This window comes from Scyliorhinus torazame, chromosome 17 (genome assembly GCF_047496885.1).
Source record: "Scyliorhinus torazame isolate Kashiwa2021f chromosome 17, sScyTor2.1, whole genome shotgun sequence".
Classification (NCBI taxonomy): Eukaryota; Metazoa; Chordata; class Chondrichthyes; order Carcharhiniformes; family Scyliorhinidae; genus Scyliorhinus; species Scyliorhinus torazame.
Window position 1 is genome coordinate 68,474,244 of NC_092723.1, and position 19,890 is coordinate 68,494,133.

Below are 19,890 nucleotides of genomic sequence, written 5' to 3' on the forward strand. Positions count from 1 at the left end.
CCGGGCCGGAGAATCGCCACAACCGAGCCACGCCGCCCCGGCGCTGGCACGCGGTTCTCCGAGGAGTGGAGAATCGGCACCATTTGCGCCAGCGCGTTTGGCGCGGCGTCGGTCGCGGGCCGCTGTCCGCGGCCGGGCCACCGATTCTCCGGCCTTGATGGGCCGAGCGGCCGCGTGGAAACGGCAGAGTCCCGCCGGCGCCGTTCACCCCTGCTCGCAGCCGGCGGGAACTCTGCGCGCAGGGTCGGAGGGGGACCTGTGGGGGGGGAGAGAGGCTCCTTCACCGGGGGGGGGGGGGGGCCTCCGATGGGGTCTAGCCCGCGATCGGGGCCCACCGATCGGCGGGCCGGCCTCTCCAGGCCCGGCCCTACTTTGTTACGTGGCCGGCCCCTGAACCCCCGCGCCATGTTGCGTGGGGGCCGGCGCGTTGAGGAAGTCCCCCACGCATGCGCGGGTTGGCGCGGTGCCACTGCGCATGCACAGGTTGGCGCGGCGCCCATTTGGTGCCGGGAAGGGATGCTGGAGCGGCGTGAACTGCTCCAGCGCTGTGCTGGCCCCCTGTGGGGGCCAGAATCGGTAGTGCCCGTGCCCGTTTCGCGCCTTCGTGAAACGCGACGGCGTTCACGACGGTGCGGACACTCTGCCTCCATTTCGGAGAATCCCACCCCCTATCCACAGTTGGAAGATGACGTGCACATTCAGGATCTGGTGTGGACTCTCTGATCCTGAGGCTAAGTGTTGACGCCGTCGTAAACGCCGTTGCGTATCTTGACCACATCAACATGGCCTCAGGAGCAGCAATTCTGACCCCTAAAGGGGGCCAGCATGGCACTGGAGAGACCCACGCCGCTCCAGCTGCCGATCCCCAGCGTCAAGCGGGCGCTGCGAATCTGCGCATGCGCAGTGGGATCGGCGCCAATGCGCGCATGTGCAGTGGCTTCCTCCTCCGCGCCGGCCCCGACGCAACATGGCCTAGGGCTACAGGAGCCGGCGCGGAACAAAAGAGGCCCCCAGCCCGAGAGGCTGGCCCACCGATCGGTGACCCCGATCGTGGGCCAGGCCACAGCGCAGGACCGCCCGGGACCGGACACCCCCCCCCCCCCCCCGCCCCCCCGCCCCACCAGGCCGCCCCCAGGTGCATCCACGCTGAGGTCCCGCCGGGTAAGAGCAGGTGTGGACAGCACCGGCGGGACCCGGCTTTTTTAGCATGGCCACTCGGCCCATCCCGGGCGGAGAATCGCCGGGGGGATCCCGGAGAGCGGCCCCCGACCGGCGCCGTGCCGACCATGCCACTGGCGTCAGGACCGGCGTCAGGGCGGCATGGCGCGATTCACGCCGGTCCCGACGATTCTCCGGCCGGCCCCCGGGGTGAGAGAATCCCGCCCCTGATGTTTCTCTCTGATATTATGCAGTCTCTAGAAACTCTCAACTTGGCCCTTCTGGGGCATGATAAGATTATTTCGGACCTTACTCCAAGACAGTTTTCAGCTTCCAGAATAAAGTAAGGCTTTTGCAAAGAGACCTCCTGTCAAGAAGCGGCAATCACTTTCCCCATCTCAAGCAGAGGATACTGAGATCGAAGTGACAGCACACAATCTTGAGGAATGCCGGGATAAGTTACAAGGACTGCTTGGTCATTTTCAAGTCGGGTTTGTTGATTAACAAAAGTTGAGGTCCTGTTTCAGCGTGGCCGATTCTAACATTTTCCATTCGGGATGATAGGTTTTGGGGAACCCCTCTCCTGAGCCTGCATTTGCCAGGAGACCGACCAGGAGAGCTATTTCCCTAAGCAGTCATCTAATTGCTGTCCTATTAAGGACAGCGAGTGGGCTTCCACCCCCACCAACTCCCCCCTGCCCCAGCATAATTGATATGAGGCAAGCACAACCCCCCCCCACAAGATGGCTGTAAGGCTATTGGCTTCAATGCCCACTGACACCCCACCACCTCCTCCTATCCTTCCCTGCACCCAACTGCTGCAGGGAGGCCATCTCCACAGAGCTGGCAGCCCCACCATGTGGTGTGAGACCTCTTGGCCACTAGCTAAATGGCATGCCTGTCTTCATGCAGCATCTGCCGATTTACTCCCATGCTGCCACTGGGAATCATCCTGGACAGTAGGATTGCATCAGAGAGCCACCCTGTGATGGCCCCGTCACCTGTCACTCCCAGTTTTCCTGAGACCCCCGTCTCCACTTCCACCTCCGTGGGATCAGGAAAATCAGCCCATGAGCTTTATTCATTTCTCCACAGCTGCTGCCTAACCTGCTGACTATTTACATAGAATCCATAAAATCCCTTCAGTGCAGAAGAAGGCCATTCAGCCCATCAAGTCTGCACCGACCTGGCGGAAAGAGCACCCAACTAGGCGCCCCCCCCCCCCCCCCGCCCTATCCCCGCAACCCCTGGTTAACCTCCACATGTTTGGACATTAAGGGGCAATTTAGCACGGCCAATTCAACTAACCTGCACATCCTTGGACTGTGGGAGGAAAAGCGAGCACCCAGAGGAACAACACAGGAGAATGTGCAAACTCCACACAATCACCCAAGGCTGGAATCGAAACCTGGTGCTGTGAGGCAGCGGTGCTAATCACTGTGCCACCGTGCCACCCATTTTCTGTTTGTAATCCAGATTTCTGTTATCCGCAGTATTTCTGTTTAGTTTTGTCCCATTAACGTATTCTTCTATTCCCTTCTCCCTCTTGTGTTTATTTAGCTTCCACATTCTAATCACTCTCTGGCCAAAGAGGTTACCCCTGAATGCCAAATTGGTATTATTTGTGACTATTTTATATTCATGGCTCCTTGTTCTGGTATCCCCACAACTGGCAGAACCTCTCCACATTCACCCTGTCAAACCCATTTCATAATTTTCAGTACCTCAATCAGGTTATCGCCCCCACCCCTAGTCTTCTCGTTCCTGGAGGAAGGTGCTCTCGCCTATTTAGCCTTCCCTATTGGTTTTTAAAATAAATTTTGAGTACCCAAATCTTTTTTTTCCAATTAAGGGGCAAGTTAGCGAGGCCAATTCACCTACCCTGCACATCTTTTGGGTTGTGGGGGTGAGACTTTCCCTCTTATTTTTGATTTAATTCTGGCAAATCTCTTTTGCAATCTTCCCAGTACCTCTAGATCCTCATTATAATCTGGTGACTAGAATAGTTCACAGCGCTTTTTTTGCAGATATTACACTTCAAAGGAATCCAACTCCATGTGAAATCCTTTGTAGTTTATTTTCCTGGAAAATATAATAAGATGTCACACAGGTTATCTTTTTTTCCCTTTCAACAGTATGGAATGAACTTCTTAATCAAACTAAAAATGATGAATGCAGCACGGACCAAGATAGAATTGGGCTGCGATTTCTTTTTAGATTTCAGCAGCAGAATAATTGGATTGCCAATTAAACGGGTGCCGATGCGCGCATGCGCAGTAGCTTCCTTCTCCGCGCCGGCCCCGACGCAACATGGCTACAGGAGTCGGCGCGGAACAAAGAAGCTTTAACAAGCCCACGGCCTCACCAGAACATCTACTAACGGAACAATATATCATTCATTGAACCTGAACAGTGGCAACATGAATATTAGCACGGGGAGATGGAACTAACAATCAGGGCATGCAGTATGCAATCAGCTGAACAGAACTGTGATTGCAATTATTTTACACATTGGGCCCTAATTCACATTGGCAACGTTTTTCACACTCAACATGACAATGACAGCAGAATCGTGCCGTGATACAGTTGTTGTTTCCCAGGGGAATGCTAATCGTGGCCGAGTATAATTGCATTCACAGCGTTTGCTATTTGGCACAAATTTCCAGCATTTTTTGGAAATCTCTTCTTCAAATAGACTTGTTACTGAAGAGTTTACCAATCTGCAGCTCCTAAACCACACAGTTCATATCATAAAAAGAACATAAGAACATAAGAACTAGGAGAAGGAGTAGGCTATCTTGCTCCTCGAGCCTGTTCCGCCATTCAATGAGATCATGGCTGATCTTTTGTGGACTCAGCTCCACTTTCCGGCCCGAACACCATAACCCTTAATCCCTTTATTCTTCAAAAAACTATCCATCGTTATCTTAAAAACATTTAATTAAAGAGCCTCTACTGCTTCACTGGGCAAGGAATTCCATAGATTTACAACCCTTTGGGTGAAGAAGTTCCTCCTAAACTCAGTCCTAAATCTACTTCCCCTTTTTTTGAGGCTATGCCCCCTAGTTCTGCTTTCACCCGCCAGTGGAAACAACCTGCCCGCATCTATCCTATCTATTCCCTCCATAATCTTATATGTTTCTATAAGATCCTCCCTCATCCTTCTAAATTCCAACGAGTACAGTCCCAGTCTACTCAACCTCTCCTCGTAATCTAACCCCTTCAGCTCTGGGATTAACCTAGTGAATCTCCTCTGCACACCCTCCAGTGCCAGTATGTCCTTTCTCAAGTAAGGAGACCAAAACTGAACACAATACTCCAGGTGTGGCCTCACTAACACCTTATACAATTGCAGCAGAACCTCCCTAGTCTTAAACTCCATCCCTCTAGCAATGAAGGACAAAAATTCCATTTGCCTTCTTAATCACCTGTTGCACCTGTAAACCAACTTTTTGTGACTCATGCACTAGCACACCCAGGTCTCTCTGCACAGCAGCATGTTTTAATATTTTATCATTTAAATAATAATCCCTTTTCCTGTTATTCCTACCAAAATCAATAACCTCCCATTTGTCAACATTGTATTCCATCTGGCAGACCCTAGCCCATTCACCTAGCCTATCCAAATCCCTCTGCAGACTTCCAGTATCCTCTGCACTTTTTGCTTTACCACTTATCTTAGTGTCGTCTGCAAACTTGGACACATTGCCCTTGGTCCCCAACTCCAAACCATCTATGTAAATTGTGAACAGTTGTGGGCCCAACACTGAACCCTGAGGGACACCACTAGCTACTGATTGCCAACCAGAGAAACACCCATTAATCCCCACTCTTTGCTTTCTATTAATTAACCAATCCTCTATCCATGCTATTACTTTCCCCTTAATGCCATGCATCTTTATCTTATGCAGCAATCTTTTGTGTGGCACCTTGTCAAAGGCTTTCTGGAAATCCAGATATACCACATCCATTGGCTCCCCGTTATCTACCGCACTGTTAATGTCCTCAGAAAACTCCACTAAATTAGTTAGGCATGACCTGCCCTTTATGAACCCATGCTGCATCTGCCCAGGTCACATGTGCCAATTAATGTGGTTAATCCTCAAGTTACTGGTACTTATAACCATTGTTCTCATTTGAACTGTATTCATTAGCGAGGCCATACTGCGTCAGAGAGCGAGTTCTACAATGGGTCAGATTTAAAATTATGGGTGCGATCTATGAGACGCGTCACGCCCAAAAGGAAGTGCGGTGTGACGCAGCCTGTAGATGCCGGGAGTCCCCTCTTCCGGGCTCTACCTGTTTCTCCATCTAACGTGATCTAATGTGCTCTCGCGAAACGTCGCGATGTGAATCCCTCCCATTGTGCACAGATCTGCATATTAAAGTGAGACAGCTGGTCTCACTCTCATATGCACTCCCATGATCAAATCAAGGCATTGGAATCTAACTCTTTCATCTTGGAGATCTCGGGCGAGCGCCGTTCACTGCCGGTATCCACAAACGGGGACCAGCTGGCACTCATGCGGGTCTCCCAGGGGTTTGGAGGCCCCCAGGTGCTTGCCTTTTGGGCAGGGTGGCACCCTGGCACTGCTGGTGCCACCTGGGCATCTTGGCATTGCCAGCATGGCACTGTGAGTCTGGCACTGCCAAGGTGTCCAGGTGGCACTACCAGCTGGCAGGGTACCAGGCTGGCTGTGACAAGGTGCCATGTTGGCATTTTTCCCATGACAGGGATCTGGCCCGGGGGTGCCTTGTGTGAATGCAGGGGGCTGTGGGGGGGCCCCGAGACCCCCTTATAGGTGAGTAGGGGTTGGGGGGGAGGTTCAGGGGTCGCGTCAGGGGGGTTTAGTGATTGGGACAGCATTTTTCCGCACTGAGAAGTTCCAGTGAGCGGAGCTCCTCAGTGTAGAAAATGGGACTAAGTGTGGCCTCATCAGGGAGTTCCCCACTGAGGCCTCGAATGGAAACTGAGTCCGTTCGATAGCGTGGGGTTTCTCGGCATTCGGACTACCAGAACACCTGGCTGAACGCGCTCGTTATGGGGCTCAGTTTCCATTTGGGTAGGTCGCGCCCTAAGACAAAAAATATAATACATCATGATCAGCGAACTCCTCTACAGTGATGGAGCAGCACTAGTCACTGACACAGGAACTCAGCTAAGAAGGCTCATGGATTGTTTCTCTCATACCTGTAATCCCAGAAGGACAAGGCAGTCGGCCAATATTCTTATCTCCCCAGTTTTACTGGGTGAGCAGCCAGGAGCCTGTAAGTAGCAGCAAAGGGGTGTGTTTAAAAGGCAGACTGCAGCAATTGAAATCACCCTGATCCTGAGGGGGACATCTCAAGACCACAGACTTGGCACTAAGTCACTACCCGCTACTGTCCCTGGCTTGGGAAACTATCTCTTGCTAAACCAACAGTTTTCAAGATTTTTCAGTGATTCTTAGCCTCCTGCTCCCCCTCCGCAGCCATGGCGCCCAGTCCACGTTTGTAAATACTTGTAGTAATTCATGCTTGCAAGTCTTTGTCTGAGAGGGGCAGAGCATCGGGGTAGAGCAGAGCATACTATGTCCAACCCGCTAATCACATTTAAATGCATGCAAATGACGGTTTTGCATTCCGGCCCCAGCGTGGGGTGCATACCTCGTTTTTGCCAGCAGCGAGGTACCGGAGCTTGGCACCCGAATCTGTGCGGGTGTGGACCTCGATTTTGGCCAGGCGCCCGATTCTCCACCGATCGCAGTTCACGTTTGTGGCATCGCAAGGCGGAGAATTTTGCCCCCTGTTTTGTGCCTTCTGGGATTTCTTCTCCCTTTCTATGAGTGAGAACTTTCTTAAGGGAAATTAGGAATGGGCAGAAAATACCGGCCTTGCCAGTGTCGCTCACATCTTATGAAAGAACTTAGAAATATATAAGTGTCAAGAACACCCTGGTTGTGGGACAGGGTATTACATCTCCGCCTTTGATCACATGAAATTACTTCCTCTCAGAAATAGTTAGCATCTTCCGCTGCTTTGGGCCCACAGTGACAGACAATCAATCTCTTAATGCAGAACTCGATACACACATAGAGAAAGCAGCTACCACATTTGGCTGACTCTTAGGACTAGGAGACTGGTTTATGAGGCCTATGTTTTCAGCAGCTAGTTGTATGGCTGTGAAACATGGACGCCTCCCAGCTGTCAAGAAAGGAAGCTCAGGGCAGCACAGTGGCACAGTGGGTTAGCCCTGCTGCCTCACGGCGCCGAGGTCCCAGATTCGATCCCAGCTCTGGGTCACTGTCCGTGTGGAGTTTGCATATTCTCCCCGTGTTTGCGTGGGTTCCACCCCCACAATCCAAAGATGTGCAAGGTAGGTGGATTGAACACGCTAAATTGCCTCTTAATTGGAAAAAATGAATTGGGTATACTAAATTTGAAAAAAAAGAGAGGAAGCTCAGCAATTTGCATCCTCACTGTTTGCAGCGCATTGTCAGCACCTCATGAAAGGACAAAATCATGGCGGCATGGGGGCAACTCCATCCTCACGCAAAAAACGATCTCCTGTGACATTCAATCCATCCTCGCCGTGTCCAAATCAGCCCAGTTCATAGAGTATGATTCACCCTTCTCCCCTTCCCCCACAAGACGTGCTACAGTCCTATCAGAAATACATGAAAGGAATTCTCAACGCGAGAGAGAAAGATCTATAAAGAAATGTCAGAAGAAGTTGTAAAATGTGACAGTAAGAAATTCTGTCAGTACTTCAGGAATAAGAGAGCAATCAAATGAATGGCGAAAATCATAAAAGAGACAAATGGACGTGAAAGGGAATGAACAGAAGTTGTTCAATATTCTGAATGACAACTTTCTCGAAGTATTCGCAAAGGAAGATGTGAATAACATGCCCTCTTCAAACAAAGGAAGCTGAATTGAATTAATGACTTCAATGTAAAGGAGATGGAAGCCCTCATCTCTCTGATAGAGTTCAAAATATAACTTAGGGATGATACCTTCTTTGCACAGAGAGCCTCTGTGTGCTTGAGGTATTGAAGCAGCAAAGAGATTCAGCAATGGAGACAGTGGGGATGTGGAAAACAGGGGAGGTTACTCAGTGACCCCGTGTACTGGCATGGATCTGGGGGCAATGGGTGAATCGCGCAGGTCCCAAATCGAGCTTCGCACCGGGTGCAAAACCTTGTGCGAGTCATCAAATCCAGATCTCGCCAAGGACCCGGGTTCGATCCCTGTCCCGGGTCACTGTCCATGTGGAGTTTGCACATTCTCCCCATGTCTGTGTGGGTCTATCCCTCTTAACCCAAAGATGTGCAGGGTGGGTGGATTGGCAATGCTAAATTGGCCCTTCATTGGAAAAATAATTAATTGTGTTCTTTAAATTTATTTTTTAAAATGAAATCCAGATCTGATTGTTCAACGAGTCGTATGGCTCATTTAAGTAACCAGACACTGGATTTACCCGGCGCCCGACACTCACCGGCCAGGCCTGGGAGACCTCGCTAGGGTGCCGTTTAGTACTGGCTCACACAAACGTGGACCAGGTGTACCCGTACGCATATGGGGATTTAGGGATGTGTGCCTCCCAGGCCATTGAAGATCCCTGGGTGGTCAGTAACAGGCCAAGGTGGCACCCTGGAACTCCCCCTGGCACTGGGCACCTTTGCACTGCCAGTCTGGCACCATGGCAGTGCCACCCCGCATAAAATTGGATGCCATGGCAACAGTGGCTTTGTGCCACCCAACAACATGGATAATCTACTCACGGTGAGTAAAGGTCAGGTGGCCTGCTCACCAATGGGCCAATTCAGGCCCTTAGTGGCCTACTCAAGGCTTCCTCCTGTTGCCACTGGGATCATTGCTGCTTTGGGAAGGCCCAGGCCAGGTGTTCAGGCTGCTAGGTGAAACAGGGCAGAGGCTGGTTCCCTCCACTTTGAGCACCCTGTGCCGATTGGGATCCTCTTCCCAAAGTCTTCCCCTTCTATGTTTCCCCTCCCACCACCCTGTCAACCCCAGCCCCTCAACCTGCTCTTTAGGGCCTGTCAGTCTAGCCCACCAAGGCCCCAAACGCACATAATTCTGAACTCCTGGCTCCACTTCTTCAGGGAACTCTTGACGTCCCAGCAGTGACAACCTATCCTAGTGCCGTTGCTGGAGTCGAGGGACGTGCTGGCCATTGGATTGTCTGGCACATCTCAGAATTGGGGTGATGCATGATCAATTGCACAAAGACTAAGGTTGGGTACAACTGTGGCTTTATTACAGTCAGATGTGTGGCCTCCTGCTGCAGCTGGCGAAACGACAGGGCACTGGAGGTCATGCATATTTATACATTTCTCCGTGGGCGGAGCCAGCCGGCAGGGGCCGGCGAACCTGTAGTGCAGGTCCTACCTTACATCTCCTATTACAGTGGTTCACCACATTCACCCCTTGTTAAAAATGAGTCCGGCGGGGGTGACGTGAAATTATATACAATTAGTGCAATTATGTACAGTGGTAGGGAAAGAAAAGTCCATGTTGACGGTCCGGAGTCCGTCAAAGGTTCAGCGGTCCGGTGCTTTGGTGCTTTGTTGGGAGCGGCGTAACGGTGGCGGCGAAGTCGGTGCTGGAGGTGGTGGAGGTGGCACCGATGGCGGTGCTGATGCTGGCCAGTCATCGGGGAACTCCGGGAGCGTGCAGAAGTCCTCTTCATCCTCTTGTGCGGGAAAAGGGGGGGTGCTCTGGTGGGGTCAATATTGGCGGCGGGGTGGGAGGTGGGGGGGGGGGGGCGCATTGGTGGCGGTGTGTGTTGGGGTGAAACCTGACGGTGCCAGGTCCCTGAGTGAGACAGTACCTTGGCGGCCGTTGGGGAACTCAACGTAGGCATATTGAGGGTTGGCGTGGAGCAGGTGAACCCAGTCCACCAAGGGATCCGCCTTGTGGAGTCGGACATGCCTACGGAGAAGGATCGGTCCTGGAGCAGCGAGCCAAGTCGGGAGCGACACCCTGGATGTGGACTTCCTGGGGAAGGTAAAAATACGTTCATGGGGTGTGCTATTAGTGCCGGTGCACAATAGTGACCGGATGGAGTGTAGAGCGTCAGGGAGGACCTCCTGCCAGCGAGAGGCTGAGAGGTTCCTGGACCGGAGGGCCAGCTGGACGGCCCTCCAAACCGTCCCATTCTCCCGTTCTACTTTCCCGTTTCCCCGGGGTTGTAGCTGGTCATCCTGCTGGAGGCTATACCCCTGCTGAGCAGGAACTGGCGCAGCTCATCGCTCATGAATGAGGATCCCCTGTCACTGTGGATGTAGCCGGGGAACCGAACAGAGCGAAGATGGTGCTGAGGGCCTTGATGACGGTGGCAGACGTCATATCGGGGCATGGGATGGCGAAGGGGAATCTGGAGTACTCACCGACACATTGAGAATGTACGTGTTATGGTCGGTGGAGTTGAGGGGCCCTTTGAAATCCATGCTGAGGCATTCAAAGGGGCGGGAAACCTTCACCAGGCACGCATGGTCTGGCCAGTAGAAGTGCAGCTTGCACTCAGCACAGACCTGGCAGTCCCTGGTGATTGTCCTTACTTCCTCGACAGAGTAGGGCAGATTGCGAGCTTTGACCAGATGGTACAATCGAGTGACCCCTGGGTGACAAAGGCTGTCGTGTAGGGCCCGGAGTTGGTCCACTTGTGCGCTGGCACATGTACCTCGGGAGAGGGCGTTTGGGGGCTCGTTGAGTTTACCGGGGCGATACAAGATCTCGTGATTATAGGTGGAGAGCTCGATTCTCCACCGCAAGATTTTATCATTTTTGATCTTGCCTCATGTGTGTTATTGAACATGAAGGCTACCGACCGTTGGCCCGTAAGGAGAGTGAATCTCTTACCGGACAGGTAACGCCTCCAATGCCGCACAGCTTCAACGATAGCTTGGGCCTCCTTTTTGACGGATGAGAGTCGAATTTCAGAGGCATGAAGGGTGCGGGGAAAGAATGCCACGGGTCTGCCTGCCTGGTCTAGAGTGGCGGCAAGGGCGACGTCTGAAGCGTCGCTTTCTACTTGGAAAGGCAGTGACTCGTCCACTGCATGCATCCCGGCCTTGGCGATGTGTGCTCTGATGCGGGCGAAAGCATGTTGTGCCTCGGCCGCGAGGGGGAATTGGGTGGACTGGATGAGTGGGCGGGCCTTGTCCGCATAGTTTGGGACCCACTGAGCGTAGTAGGAAAAGAACCCCAGACAGCGTTTGAGGGCCTTGGGGCAGTGGGGGAGGGAAAATTCCATGAGGGGGCAATTGCGGTCGGGGTCGGGCCCGAGAAGTCCGTTTTGGACCATATAGCTGAGAATGGCTAACCGGGTCGTGCTGAACACACACTTCTCTTTGTTGTAGGTAGTTTGAGATGAGTGGCAGTGCGGAGGAATTTATCGAGGTTGGCATCATGGTCTTGCTGGTCACGGCCGCAGATGGTGACATTATCTAAGTACGGAAAGGTGGCCCGCAAACCGTACTGGTCGACCATTCGGTCCAACTCTCTTTGGAAGACCGAGACCCCATTTGTGACACCGAAAGGGACCCTAAGGAAGTGGTAGAGGCGACCTCGAAGGCAGTGTATGGCCGGTCCGACTTCCAGATGGGGAGCTGGTGGTAGGCAGATTTCAGGTCAATTGTTGAGAAGACCCGGTACTGCCCAATCTGATTGATCATATCAGATATGCGTGGGAGGGTGTACGCGTCGAGCTGCGTGTACCGATTGATGGTCTGGCTGTAGTCCACGACCATCCTGTGTTTCTCCCCGGTTTTAACCACAACCAGTTGGGCTCTCCAGGGGCTGTTGCTGGCCTCGATAATACCCTTCTTAAGCAGCCGTTGGACTTCGGACCTGATGAAGGTCTTGTCCTGGGTGCTGTACCATCTGCTCCTAGTGGCAACGGGCTTGCAATCCGCAGTTAGATTGGCAAATAGGAAGGGGGGATCGACCTTGAAGGTCACGAGGCCGCAAACGGTAAGGGGGGGTAAGGGCCCGCCGAATTTGAGGGTGAGGCTCTGGAGGTTGCACTGGAAGTCCAGGCCCAACAGGAGTGCAGCGCAGAGATTAGGAAGGACATAGAGGCGGAAGTTACAACATTCTACGCCCTGGACCGTGAGGGTGACTGTACAAAAGCTTCGGATCGGGACGGAGTGGGATCCGGAGGCTAGGGAGATCCTTTGATTGGCAGGGTGGACCGCGAGGGAGCAGCGCCTTACCGTATCTGTGTGAACAAAGCTTTCGGTGCTCCCGGAGTCCAGCAGGCACAAGGTCGCGTGGCCGTTGAAAACATGTAGACCACGTTCGGTGCAGAAGACTATTCCCTCAAAAGATTCCCCGCCCCCGGAGCTCATTTCTACAGCCGCAGAGACTAGAGACAAGGGAAGATAGCCCTCACAATCTTCCACTGGTGCCTCACTCGAAGCCTGCGCAGGTCGTTACGGGACCAAATGGAGATAGAGACGCTGACATGACGGAGGCAGCAGACTCTGACTCCGAGATGGAGACACAGGATGCATCAGAGGGGGAATCCTCGGGTCCACGGGCCGTGGATGTACAACCGTTGCGCCGTTCATCACGGAAGCGCCGGTCTCCGTCTCGTTACACGCCGCCTGATACAGCGCCGCGTGTAAATGATGTCCGGCCTGCGGCCAAACGCATCCGACGCCCTCCTTCGCCAGGGTCTTCGGTGGATTCCTTGGACTTTGTGGGGGAGGGATGTTATAACCTGCCTACTTACCATTGGCTGGGGACTAATGACTATCCCACAATCCTGTGGGAGTGTGAGCTTCCCCAATGAGGGAGGGGCGGAGAAACCACTAGTAAACTCCTAGTATAAATAAAGCTGGCCAGTTCAGGAACCAGCAGGAAGGAGTATGTAGCAAGGGAAGTTACTGCTACTGTTATGTATATATGTTATAGTAAATAAATGTTATTACTTTGTATCCTTAAAATTTGTGCTGGATTCTTCGTGGCCCTTAAAAGAATGACAGACTTTATAAATGGTTATCCTTTATGCTGTCTAGCTAATTCCAAGATAAAATGGAGCTGGGGTCTAAAGGACAGCAAATTAGCATTTGTAGCTGAATGCAAGTCCCATATAATTCACATTACCATGGAGAATTGCTTTGAGAGGGGAAGAGACCGCAAAAAGCCACTGTGGTATTGGCTCACAGATTTTTCCTAAAGTATCACTGAACCTGATAGGTGAACCTACAAGAATCTGAGAGAGAAGGAAAGATATTGGAGAGACAGAGGCAACTGGTCCTATCTGAATCATAGAAATGCTGTCCTCAATATTCATCATGCAGAAGCCAGGTGAGAGCTTGCACCCAGATTGAAGATTCATGAAGATTTAAACAATGCTGAAAGATTTACCTAGCTTTGGAGCAATTGAGGAATCTCCAAGGTAACCTCACAGTGGAAGTTATTTTGGGGACTTGGAGCTTCCCTGCTGGGAAAGGAAAAAGGAAGCAGACCATTAGGAGCAGAGGATAGCTAAGGACTGGTTCCAGGAGAATAAAGTGGCCACTTAAGGGACAGAGTAAAATATAACCCTGGCATGGGATTGTCGGTTATGTTAAAAGTCACAGTTGAAAGTTCACCAATTTAAAAGTTCTCTCATTTCAGAGGTCGGCTGGAGGCCTGGAACCAGGACAGGTCAGCTGGTGATATGTTTTTAAAATCAGAGATTTTTGAAAATATGATGGATGAGGACCCTTCTGACATTCTCAGCCTCTTCAGTGCCACCTCAGACTGTATCTTCTCACGTGTGCTCACAGCAAACCCTGACCCGAGGCTATTGAGTTGGTCTGATTCTTGAGAACTGCAAAGTTTAGGCATCACTTTAAAACATTTTTTTAAACATTCCAAGGATAGGTTTTCATGCACCTGCAATGACGTTAAGAGTGTCTTTTGTTGGAACGGGCCTTTCCAGAGTCCTTTCCCTCCCTGACCCTCGAGAAAATGGCCTAGGGTGGAAAGCTATAGCTGGGACTCCTGGCCACTCCATTTGGTGGCCATTTTGTCCAAGGCCACAGTCCCTCCATGCCAGGACAATCCTACCCTGTGCTCTCTCCTCAAAGAAAGAAAGACTTGTATTCAATATAACATCTTGGAGGACCACTGGATGTCTCAAAGTGCTTTACAACTTGCCTTCTTATCTATCTTTGTATCACCAGCAAATTTGACCACAATACACATGGTCATCAATATGGATGGTAAATAGTTGAGCCCCGAGTACTGATCCCTATGGCATTCCACATGTTACAGTTGCCATCCTGAAAATGACCCAATTATCCCTACTCTCTGTTTCCTATTTGGTGGCCAATCCTCTATCCGTGCTAATATATATTTTTTATTTTTAAAAAATAAATTTAGAGTACCCAATTCATTTTTTCCAATTAAGGAGCAATTTAGCGTGGCCAATCCACCTACCCTGCACATCTTTTGGGTTGCGGGGGCGAAACCCACGCAAACAGGGGGAGAGAATGTGCAAACTCCACACGGACAGTGACCCAGAGCCGGGATCGAACCTGGGACCTCGGTGCCGTGAGGCTGCAGGGCTAACCCACTGCGCCACCGTGCTGCCCTATCCGTGCTAATATATTACCCCCAACACCATGAACACTTATCTTGTGCCATGCCCCAAACCCCCCTGGATCTGCTGCTCTTTTTTGTGCTGATGATCACCATCCCCATTTGATGCCCCAGTGGGTAGCTTTTGGAGTCACGGCAGGTGTTCAGAGCCAATCTCTCTACTTGAGGCACTGCTATGGCTTCTTCACCTTTGAACTTCAGTTGAAACTTCGCCTTCAGCAAGTGCAAAACAGAGCGGTATGAACCCAGAATGTACAACGGGGCTACCATTTCCCTTTAATTGGAGCCACTGGTTTATCCGATTGAGCAATTATACTTTATGTTCAATAACTGGAGGTATTAAGTTTATAACTAAGTGTTTTGGTGATCACCCACTTTGTTTCAGTACATCTCTTTGTGAGAATCAGATTGCCGAGAAAGAGCAGAGTGCCAGTGGCCAGCAGTAATCTGTAGTTACTCACCCATAACCTCAGCCGGTCCCTCCTGTACTGGGAGGATGCTGACTTTGGTCCCTGTCTGCTGAATGAACTGCAGGAGGTTTGCCTGTCGTAGTTCTCTTGTCAGATCTTCCAGCTCACAACGTTTCCTCTGTATGGGGTGAAACAGAAGTTGTTTGGTTCTTTACATTAGGGTGACCATAGCCACAAATCGCAGTAGTTTTTAATTGTCCGTGTGTTTTGTTATGTGAGTCGGTTTACTATTGATGCTCATTGTGCTCGAATGGCTAAACCTGGATGTGAACTCAGAGTAAAGTACTCAAATATCACCTCAGGGCTACAGATTGGCCATTGCAAATCTGTCCCCAGACCAGTTGCCTTCAAGAAAATTACAAAAACTTGCAGCTTCCCAACATGGGTGGATTCGTGACGCAGAAAACAACCCACCTCCTGATTCACACCTCCTCGGGGAAAATCTGACGCTGGGATTTTTCACTCTTCCCTGGAGGACCTGTTGTGGGATCTGAGGGGTCGTAATGCAATGAGCTCTCCGAAGGACAGGAGGAAGTGGACAACCTCTCCAGACAAGGTGGTGTGGGTGAAAATAGCCGAGGATGGCAGCCACAGCCGTGCGGTCCCTCCGACCAGGAGTTAGTGTGTACCGTGAGGATTCAAGACCTCAGGAGCATTGGAAAGGTGCGTGGCATGACCTGCTCAGATGCCAAGCTCCAAACTTTGACTTTCCCAGTATTCTCCTGCACAGCACACCTCAACTCAGCTCACCCTGTAACTGCACTCATCCTACTCCCGAAAGAGGGTGGGATGATATCAGGATCCTATCATAATATCAATTTCAGAGAATTTAATGTGCTATAGGCCAATTGATGTCAGGAAAATGATTTAATTTATTATTAAAAAAGTCTTAATTGGACTTCAAAAATCATAGTATAAACAGATAGAGTCATCATGTTCTTACAAAAGGGAAATCAGGTTTGATGAAATGAAATGAAATGAAATGAAAATCGCTTATTGTCACAAGTAGGCTTCAAAATGAAGTTACTGTGAAAAGCCCCTAGTCACCACATTCCGGCGCCTGTTCGGGGAGGCTGTGTGGGAGAGTTTTTAAACTCCTTTAGAAGTACTATTTCTCTTTAGCCTTTGACGGTATGGTCAAAATGTAGGGCTAAGATCAACCAACGAAATGGTAGCTGTTTGATTCCATCGAAATCCAGGAACGTTTGTGTGTGTTTTTTAACGGGAGTCCCGGAATTGTTGGCAGAATGGGTAATGTAAATGGCAACCCTTGTTAGATCATAACTTATACAGCTGCCAGCAAGGCAGCATGGAATAATCCTATTGGACCTTTCCTGTCAGCTGACCTTGTATCAGGTGCGCCAAACCTCTGCTGGCCATTGTTATTTAGCTGCCAGTTTCTCAAAGGCTGCAAAGAAAGTTTCCGCATCATCCTCTTCAAACTTGGGGACAAATTGGGAATATTTCAGGGAATCAAAATGTTATAACCTGCCTACTGACGATTGGCTGGGGACTAATGATTATCCCACAATCCTATGGGAGTATGAACTTCCCCAATGAGGGGGGCGGAGAAACTCCTACTATAAATAAGCTGGCCAGTCCAGGAACCAGGAGGAAGGAGAAGGTAGCAAGGGAAGTTACTGCTACTGCTATGTATATATTGTTATAGTAAATAAACTTTATTATTTTGTATCCTTAAAACTCGTGCTGGATTCTTCGGGGCCCTTACAAAACTGGCGACGAAGGTAAAAGTGAATAGCTGTCTACACTGCTGAAGCCACCTCCCTGGATTTTTGTTGGATACAGGTTGGAAGTTGTTTTCTATTATACCATGCCTCTGTACGGACGTTTGGATGTTTTTGATGCTGCGCTGGAAAGCTGGAACCAGTACACGCAACGGATGCGTTACTATTTCCGGGCAAACAATATCACTGAAAACGAGCGCCAGGTGGTCATATTGCTCACCGCCTGCGGACCGCAAACGTTTGGGGTGATTAGGAGCCTTAAGTACCCAGCTGCGCCGGACACCAAAACGTTTGACGAACTTGTGAATATAGTGGGGCAACACTTTAACCCAACCCCGTCCACGATAGTCCAGCGTTACCGGTTTAATACCGCTGAGAGGACCCCTGGAGAATCCCTTGCCGATTTTTTATCCAGGCTACGCGGGATTGCGGAATACTGTGACTATGGTGAGACCTTGTCAGAAATGTTACGCGACCGTTTGGTTTGCGGTATTAACAATGCGGCCACCCAGAGAAAGTTGTTAGCGGAGCCAACATTGACTTTTCAACAGGCAATACAAATAGTCTTGTCCCGAGAGAGCGCAGAGCGAGGAGTACAGGAGCTACAGGGAATGGAAGTGCATGCCTTGGGGCGCAACCCTTTCCGCCCAAAAACGTCCCCCCGCACTCCTGCGGTACCTTGGGCGAGGCAACGACCGGACCGACGCCAATGGCCATCGGACATTCCTCCCCGAAGGGAGCCTTCTCCAGAGCCAATGGATGAGGAGCCATGTCCGTGTCAGACTTGTAGGCGCCGACCCCGTCGCGGACGGCGGTCCTGGGGACGCCAGAGGCGCCGTCGTTCCAACCGAAACTGGGACCAGCCCAGGGGCCGTAACTGGGACCAGCCCAGAGGCCGTACCTTCCATGTGGATGAACCTGCGGCGACCACTCCTGAGGACGTGGAGACGGAGGACGACTGCCTGCAGCTGCATTGTGTGGCAGCTCCCCGTGTGGCCCCCATTAAGGTGACAGTACGGGTCAATGGCCACCCGCTGGAGATGGAGTTGGATACTGGCGCAGCGGTCTCCGTGATCGCCCAGAGGACATTCGACCGCATCAAGCAGGGTATACAGGCCCTTACACTAACTGACTCACAGGCCAGGTTGGCCACCTACACGGGGGAACCACTGGACATTGCAGGAACTACAATGACCCCTGTTGTCTATTGACGCCAGGAGGGGCGTTTCCCACTTATTGTAGTGCGTGGCCATGGGCCCAGCCTGTTGGGTCGGGACTGGTTGCGCCATTTGCGGTTGCAATGGCAGCACATCCTCCAAACAGTTTCTGGAGGGTTGACTGAGGTGCTAGGACGATACCCAGAGGTATTCCAGCCTGGTCTGGGGAAAATAAAAGGGGCCGTAGCCCGTATCCAAGTTGAACCAGGAGCCACACCGCGCTATTTCCGGGCGCGCCCAGTGCCTTACGCTTTGCTCGAGAAGGTAGAAGGGGAGCTCACTCGTTTGGAGAGTTTGGGTATTATCAGGCCTGTCCGTTTTGCTGACTGGGCAGCACCAATTGTGCCAGTAATGAAGCCAGATGCCACAGTTCGCTTGTGTGGCGACTATAAACTTACAGTGAATACAGTTTCCCGACTCGACCGATACCCAATGCCTCGCATAGAGGATCTCTACGCGAAACTTGCAGGTGGACTCTCATTCACAAAATTAGATATGAGTCACGCCTACCTGCAGTTGGAGCTGGACCCTGCCTCCCGACCATATGTAACAATTAACACACACCGGGGCCTGTATGAATATACACGGTTGCCCTTTGGAGTATCCTCTGCCTGCGCAATTTTTCAACGTGTTATGGAGGGCATTTTGAGAGGTTTACCACGTGTGGCTGTCTACCTAGATGACGTGTTGATTACAGGGACGTCGGAGCAAGAGCATTTGGAAAATCTGGAGGCTGTCCTTAAACGCCTTTCGGAGGCTGGAGTCCGTTTACGTCACACAAAGTGCGTATTTCAGGCAAAAGAAGTAGTCTACCTAGGTTATCGGGTGGACCGCGAGGGTCTGCACCCCGTCGCAGAGAAGGTGCGTGCAATTCAACATGCCCCCACCCCGACTGACACTTCGCATCTTCGTTCTTTTCTCAGTCTCTTAAACTATTACGGGAAGTTCCTCCCCAATCTGGCAACTACCCTTACACCTGCTGCTAAAGAAAAATCACACCTGGGTTTGGGGTCAGCCGCAAGAAACCGCTTTCCGGCGGGTAAAGCAACAATTGTCGTCGTCTGGGTTACTAACCCACTATGATCCGGGAAAGCCTTTGCTCGTCACATGTGATGCATCCCCGTATGGTATTGGGGCTGTCCTGTCCCACAAGATGGAGAACGGGGCCGAGCGACCGATAGCTTTCGCCTCCCGCACATTGACTGCAGCGGAGAAGAAGTACGCGCAGATCGAGAAGGAGGGCCTGGCAGTGGTTTTCGCGGTGAGACGCTTCCACCAGTATGTGTACGGCCGCCATTTCACTATCGTGACTGATCATAAGCCCCTGCTGGGACTCTTCAGAGAGGATAAGCCGATACCGCCCATTGCTTCTGCACGGACCCAGCGCTGGGATTTGTTGCTTGCTGCATATGAGTATTCTCTGGAGCACAAACCAGGTACGCAGATAGCAAATGCCGACGCACTGAGCCGATTGCCTTTATCGACCGGCCCCATGTCGACCCCCACGACCGGTGAGGTGGTCGCAACCCTAAATTTTATGGACACCTTGCCTGTCACGGCATCACAGATCCGTGAGTGGACCCAGACGGAGCCAGTCCTGTCAAAGGTTCGGCACATAGTCCTGTATGGTGGACAGCATAGACAGCTCCCAGGCGAGTTACGGGCATTTTCCTCCAAGCTGTCAGAGTTCAGCGTGGAAGACGG

General features: G+C 51.4%; 1 protein-coding gene across 1 annotated transcript in view; it reads right to left on the reverse strand.

Moving 5' to 3' along the window:
* LOC140393928 (ras association domain-containing protein 8-like) overlaps positions 1 to 19,890 on the reverse strand; it is a 357,363-nt gene that overhangs the window by 11,016 nt on the left and 326,457 nt on the right. Inside the window, exon 4 of the mRNA XM_072480569.1 lies at positions 15,216 to 15,342. Within this exon, the coding sequence (XP_072336670.1) occupies positions 15,216 to 15,342 (127 nt within the window). The remainder of the gene's footprint in view (positions 1 to 15,215; positions 15,343 to 19,890) is intronic.